The sequence below is a fragment of the Symphalangus syndactylus genome, chromosome 8 (assembly GCF_028878055.3).
Source record: "Symphalangus syndactylus isolate Jambi chromosome 8, NHGRI_mSymSyn1-v2.1_pri, whole genome shotgun sequence".
NCBI classification, from domain to species: Eukaryota; Metazoa; Chordata; class Mammalia; order Primates; family Hylobatidae; genus Symphalangus; species Symphalangus syndactylus.
The window spans coordinates 14,891,556-14,911,878 of record NC_072430.2 but is presented as its reverse complement, the minus strand read 5'-3'; the positions used below and the strand labels follow the sequence as shown (position 1 = coordinate 14,911,878).

Sequence of the window (20,323 nt, the reverse complement as noted above, 5' to 3'; positions counted from 1 at the left end):
AGATTTTTTTCTATTTGCTTAGTCTTGCTTTGGTTATGTGGGCTCTTTTTTGTTTCCATATGAATTTTAGGATTGCTTTTCCTAGTTTGGTGAAGAATGATGATGGTGTTTTGATGGGAATTGCATTGAATTTATAGATTGCTTTTGGCAGTAAGGCCATTTTCACAATACCAATTTTACGTATCCATGGCATGAGATGTGTTTTCATTTGTTTGTGTCATCTGTGATTTCTTTTAGCAGTGTCTTGTAGTTTTCCTTGTAGAGGTCTTTCACATCAATGGTTAGGTATATTCCTAAGTATTTTATTATTTTTTTTTGCAGTTATTGTAAAAGGGGTTAAGTTCTTGATTTGATTCTCAGCTTGGTCGCTGTTGGTGTATAGCAGAGCCACTAATTTGTGTACGTTGATTTTGTATCCAGAAACTTTACCGAATTCATTTATCAGATCTAGGAGCTTTTGGGATGAGTCTTTAGGGTTTTCTAGGTATATAATTATATATCATCAGCAAACAGCAGCAGTTTGACTTCCCCTTTACTGATTCGGATGCCCTTTATTTCTTTTCTCTTGTCTGATTGCTCTGGCTAGGACTTCCAGAACTATGTTGAATAAAAGTGAAAGTCAGGGTCGGGAACGGTGGCTCGTGCCTGTAATCTCAGCACTTTGGGAGGCCGAGGTGGGCAGATCACGAGGTCAGGAGATTGAGACCATCCTGGCTGACACGGTGAAACCCTGTCTCTACTAAAAATACAAAAAAATTAGCCGGGCATGGTGGCACACACCTGTAGTCTCAGCTACCTGGGAGGCTGAGGCAGGAAAATAGCTTGAACCCAGGAAGCAGAGGTTGCAGTGAGCCGAGATCATGCCACTGTACTCCAGCCTGGGCGACAGAGTGAGACTCTGTCTCAAAAACAAAAAAAAAGTGAAAGTGGGGCCGGGTGCGGTGGCTCACGCCTGTAATCCCAGCACTTTGAGAGGCCAAGGCGGGCAGATCATGAGGTCAAGAAATCAAGACCATCCTGGCTAACATGGTGAAACCCCGTCTCTACTAAAAATACAAAAATTCGTGCCCGGCTGAGGATTTTTACATCTCCGTTCATCAGGGATATTGGTCTGTAGTTTTCTTTCCTTTTTTTTTTTTTGTTATATCCTTGCTGGTTTTGGGTATTAGGGTGATACTGGCTTCATAGAATGATTTAGGGAGGATTCCCTCTTTATCTTTTGTAATAGTTTCAGTAGGATTGGTACCAGTTCTTTTTTTTTTTTTTGAAATGGAGTCTCGCCCTGTCTCCCAGGCTGGAGTGCAGTGGCGCCATCTTGGCTCACTGCAAGCTCCGCCTCCCGGGTTCACGCCATTCTCCTGCCTCAGCCTCCTGAGTAGCTGGGACTACAGGCGCCTGCCATCATGCCTGGCTAATTATTTGTTTTTTTGTTTTTTTGTTTTTTTTAGTAGAGATGGGGTCAGGCTGGTCCTGAACTCTCAACCTCAGGTGATCCGCCTGCCTTGGCCTCCCAAAGTGCTGGGATTACAGGCGTGAGCCACCATGCCCCACCTTGCAGTTACCATTTCTACCATGTGGCTAACTTGCCCGAGATTTGTAATGGTTCACTTTACTCATGACATCAAATCCAAGCTAAGCCTAGTAAGTTATCCTATCAGTGCGTCTTCAAAATCTCCGTATCATCGTTTCTCCTGATGAGATTCTCCCATTCAGATATTGAACTAGCTGAGCTGAGACCATTGTTTTCACACACTTGTTTATCTATTTGTCTCGCTCTTTTCTGAAGTGCCTTCCCGCATATTTCTACTTGCCAATGCCATTGCCCAAGTATTTTACTTCTTACATTTACAAAAACTGTGAGACTGCAGGAACTTTGAAAAACATCAGTATTTGTCCGTGTTACTAAGCAAAAGGGCCTTGCTGTCCAATGTGCCAGAAGCCTATACTGTGACACTGGGTTTTTGAGAAAGTTTTCTCAAAACCCAGTGAAGGGAGTCTACTAGCTATGAGAAATACAGCCAGATGAGAATCAAGCCACTGGGTTTTTGAGTATTTTCTCAAAAACCCAGTGTCGTGATATTGGCTTTCTTTTTATTGCAAGTCGACTCACAAGGAGTCAGGAGTTCAGCTCAAATCTGTCTCTCTGTGCTGGCTTTAAGGCAGTAACTTTATTGGAAAAGCTTTAGGGAGTGGATTCTGGGAGTAGCAGGTGTTGATATAAGGAAAGGTGTGGTCTGGAAAGTCTTCAGGCTTCCGCAGTTATCTCTTCATGCCTCCTCATGGGTCCCATGTGCAAATTTGGGGGAAGTTAGTATGAACCATGTGGTAGAAATTTAAGCTTGTTCTACACAAACTCCAGTCACCTATATTGATTCCAACCAATTTTAGCCTGTTATGTTATCTGTCTTCCAAGTGGAGGGCGTGTCAGTAAGTTGTTTCTTTTCTTACCTGCAATCCTGCAAACTCGAGAATTTCTGTTAGTCATTGGTGTCTTTAACTATTGGGGGCATGGTTTCACCAGTCCTGAAAGATCCCTGTGCCTTGGCATCCTCATTTTTTATACATGAGTTTGTATCTTTTGTAGGGTGGTGGAGTTTGAGATCTGTATATGTGGGGTTGAATTGTTATGTGGCTGGGTGCAGTGGCTCATGCCTGTAATCCCAGCACTTTGGGAGGCTGAGGTGGGTGGATCACTTGAGGTCAGGAGTTCGAGACTAGCCTGGCTAAGATGGTGAAACCCCGTCTCTACCAAAAATACAAAAATTAGCCAGGTGTGGTGGCATGAGCCTGTAGTCCCAGCTAAACTTGGGAGGCTGAGGCAGGAGAATTGCTTGAACCCTGGAGGCAGAGGTTGCAGTGAGCCAAGATCGTGCCATTGCACTCCAGTCTGGGCTACAGAGTGCGGCTCTGTCTCAAAAAAAAAAAAAAAAAAAAATCGTTTGGTGTGTGTGTATTCCAGAATGGACCATTTTTGTGCACCTCTTCTCCTTCTCTTCTCTTACACCAGTGGTTCTCTTAGGCATGGTCCCTGCCCAGCAGTATCAGCGTCCCCTCAGAACTTGCGGCAATGAAGATTCTGGGCCCCTGCACTTGAACACTGAATCAGGAACTGTGAGAGCGGGCCCAGCAATCTGTGGTGTAACTAGCATGCCAGGTAATTCCGATGGGCTAGTTTGAGAACCACTGCCTTATAGGATCTAATATCGGTTTACCTCACAGCGAACGAACACTCAGCTCACTATTTAATTTGTAGACTATACTAATCACTGCTGATTTGTTTCTATCTCATCACAGCTCCCATTTACTGAATAGCTACACTGGGCTAGGCACTGAACTAGGTGCTGTCACATGCACTGTCCCTTATGATCTCACAGATACTTTGCAGAAGAGGGAGTGGCGCGTCCCACTTTATATAGAGATGAGAGAGGGGAGTCTCTGAGGGATGTAGTAACTTGCCAAGGCTACACAGCTGATAAGTGGCAGCCGGAGATTTCAGCAAGGCCTGTCAGACTCCAAAGCCTATGTTCTTTCTAGCACCCCACCCTGCTTTTCATGTAAACTCTTGCTCCCAGAGAATGCATATGCCTGTGTGGCTGTCATGTGGTTTTATAATAAATAGTTGTAATACCTGTATTTCTAGATTTCTGTCATCATATACTTAACCCACCCACTAAGCAGCAACCTTTCAGCTTTTAAAAAAAAGACTATTTTCCATTTAATAATATTCATTTATTTACAATGTGTCAGAATTAGGTATGATAAAAGAGGCCTTTAAGATCATATTCTAACCTCTGTATTTTCACAGGTAGAGCCATCATATGTGCTACTTTATTTTTGTCTCAGAAATTAAACTTTCATTGAGGTGTAAATTGGTATACTACACAGTTCTGACCTCTGAACTTCTAACTTTTTTTAAAGTATTTTTTTCTAAAAAAAAAAAAAAAAAAGAAATGGGGTCTCACTATGTTGCCCAGGCTGGTCTTGAACTCCTGGCCCCAAGCACTCCTCCCATCTCAGCCTCCCAAAGTGCTAAGATTACAAACATGAGCCACCATGCCCTGCCTGTATTTATAACTTAAAAAAATTATGCTACATCAAGTCCAGTAAAATCTTAACTGATTGGAAAGAGTAATTTTACTGGTTTAACTTTGCCCTTCCTCACCCCCCTCATTTTCAAATCCCTCCCCTCATATTTGTACATACATTTTCCAACAGATGGCTAAATATTAACTTTTATTTATTTATTTATTTATTTATTTATTTGGAGACAGAATCTCACTGTGTCACCCAGGCTGGAGTGCAGTGGCGCGATCTCGGTTCACTGCAAGCTCCACCTCCCGGGTTCACGCCATTCTCCTGCCTCAGCCTCTCTGAGTAGCTGGGACTACAGGCGCCCACCACCACGCCCGGCTAATTTTTTGTATTTTTAGTAGAGACGGGGTTTCACCATGGTCTCGATCTCCTGACCTCGTGATCCGCCCGCCTAAGCCTCCCAAAGTGCTGGGATTACAAGCGTGAGCCACCATGCCCGGCCAGCTTTTATTTTTAAAATGCCTCGTAAGGAATCAAATACTTCTTTCCATGCTAACTCACTGCAGTTCTTGGTTTGAATGCATTTTAAAAATGTAAATTGATACTATTAATAACGATAACAGTTATGTCGGGACGGTGGCTCACGCCTGTAATCCCATCACTTTATGAGGCGGAGGCAGGCGGATCGCTTGAGGTCAGGAATTCAAGACCAGCCTGACCAACATGGTGAAACCCTGTCTCTACTAAAAATACAAAAATTAGCCAGGCATGGTGGCAGGCGCTTGTAATCCCAGCTAGTTGGGAGGCTGAGGCAGGAAAATCGCTTGAACCCAGGAGACGGAGGTTTCAGTCAGCTGAGACTGCACTGCAGCCTGGGCGACATAGCAAGACTGCCTCAAAAACAAAACAATAATAATAATAATAAGAGCCAGTACTTACATAGCACTTAGTTTGTTCCAGGTATGATTCTGATCACTTTACATATTTTAACTCCTTTAATCCTCGAACGCTGCCTGTAGCAGGGTCACTGTTTTATTAGCCCCATTTTCCCATTTTGTGGAAGTGGTGGTACATAAAAGCAAATAGCTTGTTTAAGCTCACAGGACAGAACCTGAAGGCATCTTGGCTCCAGAGTCTCTGCTCTTAACCACTCTTTAGAGTGTCTTGCACACTTTCAACTAGAGCTTTCTCTATATAACATATCACTTTACACGTTTAAAATAGCATACTATTTATTGCAACTCCTGGGTTCAAGGGATCCTCCTGACTTAGCCTCCGGAGTAGCTGGGATTACTGCTTGGGGTCAAGAATTTTGTAAGAATTTTGTGAGAGCAGGGCAAGTACTCAGGCTTGCTGTGGGCAACAAGAAAAGTGGGGACGTTGTGTTATTTTGGGTCTCTTCATATTTAAAGACAAATCTAGTTGTAGTACTCTACAGGGAGGAGAGATCAGATCTTTCTCTGTCACTTTAGAGATTCTCTTTTGGTTTGTAGCCACAGCTGCTGTCTATGAGACCTGCTGGTATTTGGAGCTTTACCCTTTGTCATAACCATGTGAAGGGCTAGCCTGCATTTCTTAGCTTTCTATATCTGTGTACCCTAGTTTAAAATTGCTGCCTGTTTCTGCCATCCTTGTATTTGCATACAGAATTTTGCATACATCCTTGCTGACTAGAGTTTTATTGGTGAGTATTTGGCTGCATGGCAAAGGGATGATTTTCCTGAAGGTGGCCAAAAGCTTTGCAAAGAGCTGTGGATGTGGGCTTTGGCATTAGTTCATCAGGACACATTCAGCTTGAGAACTTTGAATTATCAAGAGGCAAGCAACTCGTGTCTTCCTGTACAGTTGCTGTCTCCTGAAGAAGGCTGGCAGCATTCAGAACATAACTTATGAACTTTCACCAAATGAGTGTCATTTGTTTTATCCTAAATTTAATGAGTTTGGGAAAGTCTTCTGTAGTTCATGGCACTGTGTTATAAATAATAGAATAGTTTCAGGTTCTGTCTGGTAGTTACTGTCTAATGTAGAAGCAAGAAGACCACAGGTGAGAGGAGAAGGAGACTGAGAAATGAGGGCTTTGGGTTAGATTACCTTAGTGCTTTTCCTAGTTTCCTGGGCATGGTGCACTTACAGTGAATGAGACCAGAGCTCCGAGTTGAACTGCTGTGTTAATTGGTTGTATGATTTTAGGCAGTTTACTTCTTTGGTCTGAGTTGCAGCATCTTGAGAACAAGTGTGACTTTTTTTTTTTTAAATGACCATTCACCTGAGGTAATTTTTTAAAGTGCCACTCCAGCTTTATTTGTCTATTATCTGATCCCCTGATGTAAGACTTAGATTACCTACATTCATATAAGATTTTTATATGTTATAAATATATTACAGAATTATATACACTGGGAAATGAGTTGCTTCTGTAGTCTACTTCTTTGGGAATAGCTTTATATTTAACTTTTAAGCTAGTAGTTGCAAAATTTTAATTCCATATATTATGTCATATGAGACTGCAGTGCATTATACGAGATGATGAGTGGTAAGCTTAGCATAGAGCATAGCCATAGCACATGTGGAATTGTTGACAAGCGTTAACTTTTGGATTATGGTTGATTTTAGCCTTCAGTGTGGAGCTTTCTATTCAGTTCTAAGTGGGTTGGCCTGCTAACCTACATTTTAAATACAGCACTGTCCCTTATTGAGACAACGAATACACCTCCTTTCCCTTTCAGTGTAATATTTTTATTTCAGGTTTCAAGATTTTAACTTCTAAATGCTAAAAATATTACAGAATACTTGAAAACAAATTTCACTGTGTAATCCTTTTAGCTGTTTCTTCTGGATTAAGGGTAGTGTAGGATTCAGTTTTCCTAGAATCTTTAGAAGACTGTAAAATTGGTGATAAATTCTCAGTTCAGTTCTTATGAAAAAGATGTGGATTCATATTATAAATACACATTAGAGAAAAAATAGGGAGCTAAACTTGGAACAGATTGGATTTCCCAAAGAGGACTCTGGGGAAAGCTATCTTTATTTGCCACTGTAGCAAATTAAGAGCGCACAGTGAACTGTTGTAACACTGAATGCTATTTGAAGAGTAAAACAAAAGAACTAGCCATGGCTTCCTCATCTATTGCCTGAATGGTTGGCTTCTTTAAATAATTTTCCTGGCCTTTCTCTTCTCGTTGAGTGATGTCACTGATGCCACAGAAAGATGAGTAATAGACTCCTGTGGTCTTAATTGGTGTGAACCTTTATGATTTGGCCTGTTTGAAATATATTATCATCTGTTGATGATATATCATTCCCATTCATGCATTTGCTCAGTGTTACAGTAAGCTTCCTTTTATTGTGAATTTTACTGTTTATCAAGTCACAGATTTTTCTGTGACCCTAATACCAAGCAATGACATGCTTTTAAACTACTAGAATAATTTTGAAATAGTTTTAGTAGTTTTTTTGGTTATTTTTTTCTATTAAAAAATTATGTAAGTAATATATGATTATTGACAAAAAGGCAGAAAATATTATCTAAATATTACCCAGTCTTTTAATAGTAAACTTTTAATATTTTGATGAATATCTTTTCAAACTGTTTTCTTTGCAAATATGTACATGTAAATAAATATATGGCCCAACAGAATTAGACTTTTTTTATTCCATATATATATATATATATTTTTTTTTTTTAATTGAGACATCTCACCATGTTGCCCAGGCTGGTTTCGAACTCCTGGACTCAAGTGATCCACGCCACCTTGGCCTTCCAAAGCGCTGGGATTACAGGCGTGAGCCACTGTGCCCAGCCTATACTTTTAGTATAGAAATTTAGCTATAGAAATTTTAGTTATAGAAATTTTCCAGTTTATACAAAAGTAGAGAAAATAGTATAATGAACTTTCATATACCTGTCTCCCAGCTTCAGCAGTTAATGACATATGACAAGTCTCATTTCATCTATTATCTTATCCCCATTGGATTATTTTAAAGCAAATCCCAAACATCATGTCTTTTTTTCTGTATTAAAAAAATTTTTTTTAATAGAAATTTTTTTTTTTTTGCTATGTTGGCCAGGCTGGACTCAAACTCCTGCCTTCAATCAGTCCTCCCAACACAGCCTCCCAAAGTGGGAGGATTACAGGCACAAGCCACTGTCCCTGGCATCCTGTATTCTTTTTTTAAGAGTTTGGGTCTATATTTTCCATGCTGGCCTTGAAAACATAGTGAAAGAAGTTTATATTTGAACACAGGCTGTTCCTTGACAGATGTGTAAATATTCTTTATGGTTGATTTCTTGACTTATGAAGGTCTTTTTCTTGTATTTAATCTAGTTTTAACTTTTTTTTCTTTCTGTTTAAAAATTGTTTTGTAGAGACAAGTTCTCACTATGTTGCCCAGGCTGGTCTTGAACTTCTGGACTCAATTTGTCCTCCTTTCTTGGCCCCCTAAAGTGCTGGGATTACAGGCATGAGCCACCATGCCTGGCCCTTTAAAAAATAAACAGGCCGGTGCGGTAGCTCGTGCCTATAACCCCAGCACTTTGGGAGGCCAAAGAGGTCGGATCATTTGAGGTCAGGAGTTCAAGACCAGTCTGGCCAACATGGTGAAACCCTGTCTCCACTAAAAATATAAAAATTAGCCAGCCGTGGTGGTGCATACCTGTAATCTCAGCTACTTGGGAGGCTGAGGCAGGATAATCACTTGAGCCCGGGAGGTGGAGGTTGCAGGGAGCCGAGATTGCGCTACTGCACTCCAGCCTGGGCAACAGAGCTCTCCATCTCAGAGAAAAAAAAAAAAAGAAAGTTGTGCCCTAAACATTTTTTTTAGGTTATTTGAGGATATTCGACATATATGAGAAATGACTAACAGTACAAGTGCCAAGTGAGTAGTTGCAGTGATGAACTAGTGCTGTTGAACTTCCGATGAAGGCAAGATCAAAGCTTTTCCTCACACTAGTATTTAGAAGATCAGCTCTCTTATACCCGAATTGATTTGAGGCTGTATTCTTCAGCTCACGCCTGGTTGGATCAGAGATTATTTGAATTGCAGAAGCGAAGTCAAGCATTTTGGCCACTTGTTTTAGTAGCTGATCTCCATTAATGTTTAAGATATGTTTAATGTTCCCTCACTCTAGATCTTTTGCTTCCTGTTTGAAACACAGCAGTGTACTATGTCCAAAATGCTGTCATTTGATGTACAATTACTGGTACACGTGTTGTTTATTGAAATTTTATATATTACAGGTTCAGTAGCTTGTTGTTCTAGCTGATGTTGGGTGATTGAAAAGGGACTAACAGCTAGATATGGTTAAAGGTGAAGTTGTAAGCATTATGAGCCTTGGGCAGATCACCACCTCTTCCTGGGCCTCAGTTTCTCTGTAGGATGAGGAAATGGAAGTTTGTAGGCCCTCTGCACAACTGGGGACTTAGGGCCTTTTTCACTTAGGATGGGCGCTCTTCTACCGATTGTTGCTTATGTTACTCAGCAACTTGAATTGGAAATTTAAAATCATTTATGTGCTCTGCCGAATATAATAAGCCCACGGATCGTCCAAAGGTTAGAACAACAACAGTATAGTAGTTAGGCAGCACACAGGAATTACTCTCTGCTGTATAATGCTCTTTAATTTACCAGTGTTGTCTTAACACTTTTAGAAAGGCATAGAATTCTATCTTTAAAAAAATGTTTTTTCTAAGAATTTGAAATCATCTTTTGCAGAAATGAATGCATCTTGCCTTTTCGTCAGTGTGAGATATTGGTATTCCCTTTGGAATGGGAATATGTATTCCTATACATATTTAACAGAAGGGTTCAATAAAAATAGGTCATTTGAATATGTCAGCATTTTAATGTGATGAGATCTGGTGTTAGTATGTGTGCAAATTGAATTTATCTTGATGTTTATTCATAGCTTTTCTTTAATGAAGAAATCAGTATTTCATTAGCCTAAGGAAGCCTCACAACAGCCATTTGTGGTGACTTGCCTCGCGACAGGAGATCTAACCTTCTGTGGAGTACATACAACATCAGAGAATGAAGAGCTGGTAAAGATGTTGCAGTGTAGCCGTTTTTTAAGTTCATCTTTAAGAAGCTACTCTGAAGGAAGAGAAGTAGATTTTAATAGCTAGCAGTTTCTAAATGACAGGCTGCCTTAGGAAAAAGTGACATGTGAGAACAACAAAAGCTTGTTATTTCAGCACATGCTTGACTGAGGGTGCTAGGCCAGGGAGGATGCTGCCACAGAACGTCCGCCCTCTGCTTGTTCCTGCTTTCCCCTGGCGGCCACCCTCTCCCCACCCGATGCAGAGCTCCAAAGAAGGGGCTTTTGCTGGCCCCTGGGAGAAGCCGTCTGATGAGCAGCAAGCAATTCCAGAAATTGTCACTGTGAAATTTTTACTTAACGCATGTTACGCACTTTGTGACTGTGTGTGTCTTCTCATTTTGGGATGACATGAAGGTGATGTTCCACATGTCTTAAATCTTGCTGTTTGCTGACGTTTGACTCGTTGTCTTGCCTACCTGTCCTCTCTCTAATTCTCTGTGCCGCCTCTCAAAGCCTTGCTGTGGCTAAATGCAGCCCCTTGAATGTGGGTGGCCGGGGCTCATTCCAGGTCAGAGCCCATCAGAAGTGCGCTAGAGACAACGCGTCAACGGTTGGTCTTTAGTGAAGGGGATGGGTTTGGAATGCCAAGCAAGTGTGGGCTGTGCTAGTATGTTTGAGAATGAAGGAGGAATGGAAACTAAGAAAGAGAAGCTACTGTTTTGTTTTGGAAGATTATACTGAAAGGAAAACCTGCTGAAAGTGGGCTTCCACTGCTGGTGTCCCTCTCCAGGAAATTTAGGGCAGAAAGAAACATCTCTATTTTTCCTTATGTCGATTTCTTTGAAGATATTAATGAATGATGAAAATTTTCAAAGCCCATGTGATAAGTAGCAAGTCCTTATGTATTCAGAAGGAAACTAATGTTTCCCGAGTGCCTTTTAAGTGCCAGGGATTCTTCTGGGACTTATTCCATTTTAATAAAATAATGCTGTGAGGCAAATGATTGAAAAAAAGAGGTAGATCTGGAATCTGGGCCACACTGAGAAAGGCTGGAATATTTGAGTCCCACTTCAACAAGCCTAGGAACGTGGAGTTACATGGTGATAGAACTGTAGAACTAGGTGCCACCTCACATGTCTGTTGCACCACCCCAGCAGTAGAAGGCGGTGCAGTAGAAGGCACACAGGCTGGAATTTCGATGGCCAGAGTCTACCACTGGGTTCCTCTGGGCGGCTGATTCTGTTTTCTTGTTTATAAAATGGGAGTGGCGGTTGTACTTACTGCGCAGGTTTGTAGCGAGGTTTCAAAAAACTGATGCATGGAGGTGCTTTGTAAACTGTAAAGTGATGTACTAATATTTACTGATGGAGACTGTTTGCTTTCATGGATGGACACCCAAGAAGGCATTTATTCTTAGCATTTTGGTCAGCAAAAGAATTATCGAGATTGCGCCACTGCGCTCCAGCCTGGGCAACAGAGCGAGACTCCATCTCAAAAAAAAAAAAAAAAAAAGAATTATATATTTGCTTTTATATACATTTGGCTGTAGGTCTCTTGGTTTCTATCACTTTACTATTCTTTCCCTCCATATTCAGAATTGTTTCCTTTCTGTGACAGATATTCAGTGATAACCTTCTGTGTGCCAGGCCCTCTATTAGATGTTGGAGACAGGGAGGTGAATAACACAGATAAGTTCTTGTCCTTTTTGAAATGAAACACTGAAACTGTACAATTGATTACTGTTTGTTTTTCCTATGGGCGTAAGTGACCCTAGCCTAACTGACTTCTTATGTTTCTGACATACGTATATTTTAAACAAGTGTTAGGCTCTTTACATACTGTTAATGCCAACTGTTCAGATATGTTGGCTGTAACTATTGAATTGAAGAGACTGTGAGAAACATGGATTGTGTGGGTCTTTCCATAAGATAAACCTGGTTTTGTTGCCCCTTCAAGGGCAGTGATGGGACTGTGGAATTGGCATCTGTGTGGTGCTGTGCAGCTGATTGTTACTTGCGTGTTAAACTGTTCGCCTACACATGAAGTGTGGGCAGTTGAAGATGTTCGAAAATCACTGTGTGGTATTTTTGTCGTTAGACCCACCCAGTTATTTCCCATTATGTTGAAGAAAATTTTGGTTAAATAGTTGAGCTTTGTTCAAAAGGTGAATATCAGCTCTGATTGGCCAAGGTCTCTCTTCATCTTCAATGCCTCCCCCTCAACCCACCCCCACCCCGCTGGTTTCACCAGGATGACAGGCAGATGTGGTCCAGCCCCAGGCCCTGGACTGTGGACTAATCAATCCCTAACAGGCACTAGCAGGTTAAAAGTTCCACCAAGGGCCGGGCGTGGTGGCTTACACCTGTAATCCCAGCACTTTGGGAGGCCAAGGCGGGGCGGATCATGAGGTCAGGAGATGGAGACCATCCTGGCTAACATGATGAAACCCCGTCTGTACTAAAAATACAAAAAATTAGCTCGGCATGGTGGCGGGCGCCTGTAGTGCCAGCCACTCGGGAGGCTGAGGCAGGAGAATGGCATGAACCCGGGAGGCAGAGCTTGCAGTGAGCCAAGATCGCACCACTGCACTCCAGCCTGGGCGATAGAGCGAGACTCCGTCTCAAAAAAAAAAAAAAAAAAAAAGAAAAGAAAAGTTCCACCAAGAAAACTTGTGGAACAGTCTTTGCCTTTGCAATGTGGTTTATTTTGGATCTCAAGTTTTAAGATAGGCCCCTAGTTGTTCCACTTCTTTTCGAGTAGATGATCCTTTATGGCCCTTGGAAGTAATTTCTTGGTCACTTTTGGTCCCTATTTTGGTTGTCTGAGATGTGGTCGAGGAATGATAATAACACTACAATTGTTCTCTTCTGATTTTCAAAATGGCTTATGGCAACCTTTGATGCTACTCACACTGCTCCAGCTAGTTTTGATTAATTCATTCAGGCTGTCAGTGACTCAGCAGCCTCCTGGCTTCTTTCTTATTTTTAAAAGGAGCTGGACTTTCACAATATATGGAATATAGTTAACATATTGCAGCTAATAAGTGTGGCACATAGTGATAGGCATCAGTGAAGGGGGCTGGAAGAATGTCACACATAGGCTGGGGTGGGTCAGGAGGGCATGACATCTCTGCTTTTGTGAATATGAGGGTAGGGGACGTTTTTCTGGGTGAAAGAAGGAATGGCAGAAAAGGCAAGGTGTCAGAAGCACAGGCAGCAGCCAAGGGTCTTTGGGGTAATGTGTGTGGAGGGGCAGGGGTGATAAGGCCACGTTGGGCAGCCTGTGAGTGCTAAGCTGTAGGCCCTGCAGAGCCATGGCAATGGTGGAGTGGGAGTGACCTAAGGCTTCCCGAAGATGCATCTGGCAGAGTGTAGGGCAAATTGCATGTGATTGGAAATGGGTGGAAGGAGACTGGCACAGAGCTAGAGAGGCTGAGCTAGGCTGGGGAAACCCAGGCTTGGATGAGGGCCCTGAAGCTGTCCTTTGGGCAGGGGTGCCAGGCAGGGGACCCAACAGAGCACCAAGTATAAAGCTGGTTGGGGTGGGGCTTAAGGATGGGAGGAGTGGACTTAGGAGGTAGAGAGTGCTTTGGGTATTGGCCAGGTAAGTTTCTGGTCTGCCTGCGTTAGGCATTTGGTAGCTGTTAGCTATGCCAATAAAAGGATCTTTTACTTTTCTGGCAAGACTCTGCAAGACCGGTTCTCTCTTAGGTGATTCTCAGGTGGGGATGGGGAGGGAAGATGTGAAATTTAGGGAAAATAAAACTACCTTTATTACCTACACTGTTTCCACCTGATTCATTTAAAATTATGTCTAAGATTATAATTTGACACACATTTTTCAAAAGAGCTCTGAGATATTTTTCATACCACATCAGATGCTTCTGGGCACTGAGGAGTTTTATTAAGTAAAACTTTACCAGGCCCATGTGATGTGACATGGCTGTTGCCTGTGATGCCACAGGCTTCCCAAAGCCCTACTGAGGCCCACTAAGTTGGTGGGAACCAGGCTGCAAGCTTTTTGCCTTTGGTGGAATAGCCCCTCACAGGTTCAAGTCCTTCCTCCACATTTCTGTCCACTCAGCAGCATTCCCAAGGGAAGAGTGGGCAGGCAGGGCTATGGTGAAGGCACGAACTGGAACTGGAACTGGAGGTTTATTTTGCAGACCCTTTGTGATACTGGAAAGAAATTCCTCAAGGACCTATAGGCTCATTAGTGCCGTGCTAAACTGACCCAGCTGACTTTGAATTTCAGTAGTATTTTTCCAGAAAAAAATTCCAGCCAGGCATGGTGACTCATATCTGTAATCCCACCACTTTGGGAGGCTGAGATGTGAGGGTTCTTGGAGCCTAGGAGTTTGATACCAGCCTGGGCAACATGGCAAGACCCTGTCTCTACAGAAAATAAAAAAAAAAAAATTAGTTGGGCATGGTGGCACACACCTGTGTCCCAGCTACTTGAGAGGCTGAGGCAGGAGGATCAGTTGAGCCCAGGAGGTTGAGGCTGTAGTGAGCTGTATTTGCATCACTGTACTCCAGTCTGGGCAACAGAGCGAGACCCTGTTTCAAAAAAAAAAAAAAAAAATTCCAGAAATTTTAAGGATGAAAAGTCTAAGGTGTGATGGCTCATGCCTGTAATCCCACCACTTTAGGAGGCCAAGGCAGGGGGATCACTTGATGTCAGTTCGAGACCAGCCTGGTCAACATGGTGAAACCCCGTCTCTACAAAAAATACAAAAATTAGCTGGGCATGGTGGCGCGTACCTGTAATCCCAGCTACTCGGGAGGCTGAGGCAGGAGAATCACTTGAACCCAGGAGGCAGAGGTCGCAGTGAGCCCAGATCGCACCACTGCACTTCAGCCTGGGTAATAAGAGCGAGACCCTGCCTCAATAATAATAATAGTAATGAAGAAAAAGAAAAAGTCCAAGGAAAAGAGAAGTATTACATTTAAAAATGTTTACTTACTGATCGAGGCTTTAGTAACTAGTTGTTTCTTTAATAGGAATTTTAAAACTATCACTTAAAATTTTTCTATTAAGTTGAGAACTTAATAAGTATGAGACTGTCAAATTATTTGTAATCAGTAACTCCTTATGCAAACTCATGAGCATAATGATAAAATTTAAACTTTCCTTAAAAAAATTAAGAAACAGTTGTGGTTTAATGTATTCTACAAATACTTAGCCTCTGTGGCAGGCTGGATACTCTGCTGGGGCTGGAGACCAAATACCCGATTCTTAAAATGGATAAGAATGTTTAATAAATCGGTTCTTCTATAAATTCATGTTTATCTGTCAGAATCTGCGTGGAAAAAAACTTAGGGTGAAGAACTTAGGTAATTGGTAATAATTAGGATGCAAACCATTTTTTGAAATCTCAAAGTGTGTAGAATCTATCAGAAAGCTGAAAAAAACTAATTTTGTGGAACTATACAGTGGTAACTTTAATAAAGTTCTCCTTAAGAGTTTTTGTTATAATTTTATTTTAATTGATTATAACAGACATAAAACAATTCTGAAATCATATAAGTGATTAAATATTGAATGTTGTGGAACGAATTAAGTACTTGAGAATTAAGATACAGGAGCAGCACAAAGAATGGTTGGGAAAATCCTTGCCGTGGGCGGTGGGACTTGAACTGACGGGCAAGATTCCTGGGGAGGTGGGCAAAGGAGACTGTCCCTACCAAGAGAATGACTTAAGCCAAGAAAGAGGGGCTGTCTGCTCTGGCCAGTGCTCATGAGTTGTGTGGAGGGCCAGTGAAGGGTGGAGAGGCAAGATGGTGTAGAGCTGATAAGAGCACAGCCTCGTGACCCTGAACTTCCTTCCAGGTCCCTCATCAGTGTAATGTGGATACATTAGTACCAGCTTTGAGGGGTGACTAGGATTGGATTGGACGATGAGTGTAAAGTTCCTGGTGCAGGCCTGGCACATAGGAAGTGTTGACTAGGCCAGGTGCAGTGGCTCATGCCTGTAATCTCAGCACTTTGGGAGGCCAAGGCAGGTGGATCACCTGAGGTCAGGAGTTTGAGACCAGCCTGGCCAATATAGTGAAACCCTGTCTCTACTAAAAATACCAAAAAAACCAAACAAAAACAGAAAAACAAAAAATTAGCCAGGCGTGGTGGCAGACACCTTTAATCTCAGCTACTCAGGAGGCCGAGGCAAGAGAAACACTTGAACCTGGGAGGCAGAGGTTATAGTGAGCCGAGATCACACCATTGCACTCCAGCCTGGGCAACAAGAGGGAAATTCTGTCTCAAAAAAAAAGAAAGTGTTGACTAGACAGAAGGTGATATTGCTGTTGGGGAGGATGGGGCTTTCACCTGGAGGGCAGGGGTGCTAGGTACTTTTTCCTACACTGACTTGATAGAAATTAGGAGGCCACAGGCCAGATGTGGTGGCTAACGCCTGTAATCCCAGCACTTTGGGAGGCTGAGGCGGGTGGATCACTTGAGGTCAGGAGTTTGAGACCAGCATGGCCAACATGGTGAAACCCTGTCTCTACTGAAAATACAAAAATTAGCCGGGCGTGTTGGTGCATGCCTGTAATCCCAGCTGCTGAGGAGGCTGAGGCACAAGAATTGCTTGAACCCGGAAAGTGGAGGTTACAGTGAGCTGAAGTCATGCCAGTGCACTCTAGCCTTGGCAACAGAGCGAGACTCTATCTAGAAAAAAGAAAAAAATTAAGAGAGGTTTCGATTAGAGATAAGATGTGTCTAGAATGAATGAATAATGGTAGCTACCCAAATACTTCTGTGTGCTCTGTGATTTCTGTTATCTGCAGCCTTCACCATTGCCCTGCAGGGGAGGGGCGGGCCTTTGATCTCCTATTAGTGAGAGGAAACTTGCACTTTGCCCAAGGCCACTTGGCTACCAAGAGGGAAGGCAGGATTTGAACTTAGGCTTGCCTGGGCTGGGCTCTTTCTGTCTCTACCAGACTGCCCCTGCCTAGGAAGCCATCTGCCAGGGGCTGATGACACCATGGGGAAGAGGAATAGCTGGCTTGGGTGGTTACTCCTGCTCCTAAAAAGGTGTGTGAGCTCAGAATGCTTGTTGGCAGACACCCCATGCCCCGCCCCTCAGAGGAGGAGGAAATAGGATGGTCACACATCAGTGGAAATTGAGTTAGAACACAGTGATGAATGGAAAGAGGACAGGTGGGTGGGAGACAGTCGTGCTTGGACGTGAAGGCAGGCACTGGGAGACCTGGCCTTTCTCTATCTGGGGCGGGGCTCCAAAAAGCTCAGGCCCAAGAGTGGAATCCATAGATTTTTCAGAAATATAATCTTTTTTTTATGGGCACATAACCTAGCAGTCACTTCTGACTTCTTGGTAATTCTTACTTGGTAAAGGTGACATGTTGCCTGGCTGGACTTCTGCTGTTCCCGTTTGGTCAGTGCCACTGGAAAGGGATTGGGGAGGAAGGAGTGACTTTAGGTGAGAGAGATTCTAAGTGTTCCTTGGGGCCAGCCAGGTCTACTTTTGTGTCTCCTAGACAGTGCCACTCACACTAGTGTTGACAGACCAACTTTAAAAAAATTTTATTCTATGTGTGTTGATACTTTTGTAAAATAAAAAGAATTAATAGGAAAAGAAACTGAAAAAGACATACAGAATACAAACTCTAACTTTTTTATCATTAGATTCAACAGATACAAAATTTGTCAGTTGCCATGAAAGTTTCTAAACTCTTTTTCTCAGTGTCTATACTACAGGCAGTGCATTTGACTGCAGACTAATAAACTAGTCCTGGGCTGGTACACTTCAAGAGCAGTGACCTAGGAAGAAAGTTTGTTAAGCAAATTAGTAGAATAAACAGGATATTTTTAGAATATTTACCTGATTTTTTTTTTTTTTTTGAGACGGAGTCTCACTCTGTCGCCCAGACTGGAGTGCAGTGGCACGATCTTGGCTCACTGCAAGCTCCGCCTCCCAGGTTCAAGCGATTCTCCTGTCTCAGCCTCCCGAATAGCTGGGACTACAGGTGCCCACCACCACGCCTGGCTAATTTTTGTATTTTTAGTAGAGATGGGGTTTCATCATATTGGTCAGGCTGGTCTCGAACTCCTGACCTCAGGTGATCCACCCGCCTCAGCCTCCCAAAGTGCTGGGATTACAGGCGTGAGCCACCGTGCCTGCTGGCCCATTTTACCTGATTTAAGAGTAAAAATAATCTCTTCTCATTTAAAATGCTTCCATCTTTTCAGTAAAGTTCCATATTGGGAGGCAGGGATGTAAAAATATACCAATAACTGAAGCCAATGTAGTTGTGAGGGGTCCGTAAGTCTAACCCTAAACTGGTGGCAGTACTTGGAAAAATAGGTGCTTTTACTTCCTCTGTTGTTTCTGAGAAACATTACGTATTTTTAAATTTATATTAGACTATTTTCTCTGTTAATTTCTGGCTAGCCTTTAAATTGATCTGTGTATTTCAGTGCATAATTTTAGGTATATTCTTTCAGGGGAAAGTTCCCTAAGTGGTTGTTGTTGTCGTTTTGTCTTGCTATGTCATCTAGCCTGGAGTGCAGTGGTGCAATCCTAGTTAACTGTCACCTTGAATTCCTGGGCTCAAGCAGTCTTCCCACCTCAGCCTCCTGAATAACTGGGACCACAGGCATGCACCTAGCGGATTTTTTATTTTTCTTAAGCAAACTAAAAAAAAAGTCTCAAGAGTTGAATATGCTGATACAGTAATTATGTATAACTTAATTGTTCGTATTTCAAATTGGATTTTTGTTCTCTAGCTGCCAGTTATATCTTATTTTATATTTGTAGGTTTTTTGTTTTTTTTTTTTTGTGGATGTCTTCCTCGTTCTGAGATGAATGGCATGTGGTGTTCTCTCAGGCCAGGATTCTCTTTCCCTGCCATCCGAGCCGCTCAGAAGCTGCCTTCCTCAGACAGCCTGTCAGTGGCCATTGTCCCGGGCCCCGCTGTTCACTTGCAGCACTCGGCTGAGCTGCCTTCAGCCCGCCTTGCTGCACAGCGGCCGCTCTCCTCCGCTGGCCCCTTTTCTCCTCGCTCCAAAGTCAGGACTCCCTTTTGTTTTGTATTGTGCTTTGTATTACACTTTTCAAGGCTCTTTCATGTATATATTCTCTTATTTCATCCTCCAGACAATCCCATGAGGTTGGTAGAACAGAGATTCTCATCTCCGTTTTAACTGAGGTGAGGCTGGGAGAGTGTCCGCATGGCATGTACCCTCATTCCTTTGCCCTGGGGCTCCCCGAGCTACTTGTTACCGCTCAGGTCTAGACTTCTACATGTGCGAGGTTTTGAGTTTGCTCAAAGACGCCTGTAATTTTGAGGTCCTCTTTTCTACTCAGTATTTATATTTGTTATTGGAAAGTCAAACATTAGAATACTTGTTCAATGTCACAGGCCTCTTTGGAAGAAAGAAATCTTCAGCACCTGAGGGGGCGGTCAGTAGAGAACTAGAGCCGGGAGCCCCAGAGGGCCACACAACGTGAACTGGGTGTCTCGAGGGACAAGTTCTGCTTCAGGGTTAGTTGTCTCCACTGGAGATTTTCAGACAAGAGTGGGAGGGGGTGGGTTTCTCTTATTTCACCAATACAAGCCCAGCATATTGGGATGCCACGGGACATTTCTCATGAAGAAAAGAATCCTTCTTGAAAGTGGGTAGGGCATGTTGAAAAATCACTTTTCACCCAAGTGAGAAATCATTTGCTTTTGACTCTCTCTCCCCATCCCCTTAATGGTCAAACAGACCTGGGTTCCAAATCCAGCCCTGCCACTTACTAGGTAGGTATGGTGACGTTGGTCAAGTTATTTAACTTCCCTAAACTTGTTTTCTCATCTGTAAAATCAGTAAAATATTGTCCACTTTGGAGCATCATTGTTAGGATTAAGGACAATGCATGTAAAGTCCTTTGATTATGGCCTCGATAAGTGAATGTTCCCTGAAACCTAATCCAGAAGAGGGATTTTGACCCCGGAAGGGAGCCACCTGTATAGAGTGGGCTCCAGCAGTGGTTCTTAGACTTGAGTGGGCATCAGAATCACCTGGAAGGCTCTTTACGGCTTGCTGGCCCTACTCCCATAGTTTCTGATTCATTTAGTCTGGGGTGAGGTTTGAGATTTTTGCATTTCTAAGTTCCCCACGTGCGCTGCTGCTGCTTCTGGTTTGGGGACTACACTTTGAGAACCACTGGGCTGCAGGTGGGCATGTAGGTGCTGTAGATACATTTGAAAGCTGAGCTTTTTATGTGGTTACTCTGTTAGACACTGCTTG

The 20,323-nt window shown here is 42.7% G+C and overlaps 1 protein-coding gene across 19 annotated transcripts in view; it reads left to right on the top strand.

The window, feature by feature from the left end:
* Positions 1-20,323, top strand: part of WDR20 (WD repeat domain 20) — an 85,437-nt gene that overhangs the window by 36,088 nt on the left and 29,026 nt on the right. For 2 of the 19 annotated variants that reach the window (XM_055288116.2, XM_063643864.1), the window contains exon 2: positions 19,188-19,239. The exons of 15 other annotated variants lie outside the window; for them this stretch is intronic. In XM_055288116.2, the coding sequence (XP_055144091.1) occupies positions 19,188-19,239 (52 nt within the window). Of the gene's footprint in view, positions 1-19,187; positions 19,240-19,452; positions 19,576-20,323 lie in introns of those variants that run through there. 2 more of the 19 variants (XM_063643870.1, XR_010121997.1) reach the window with 2 other exon arrangements.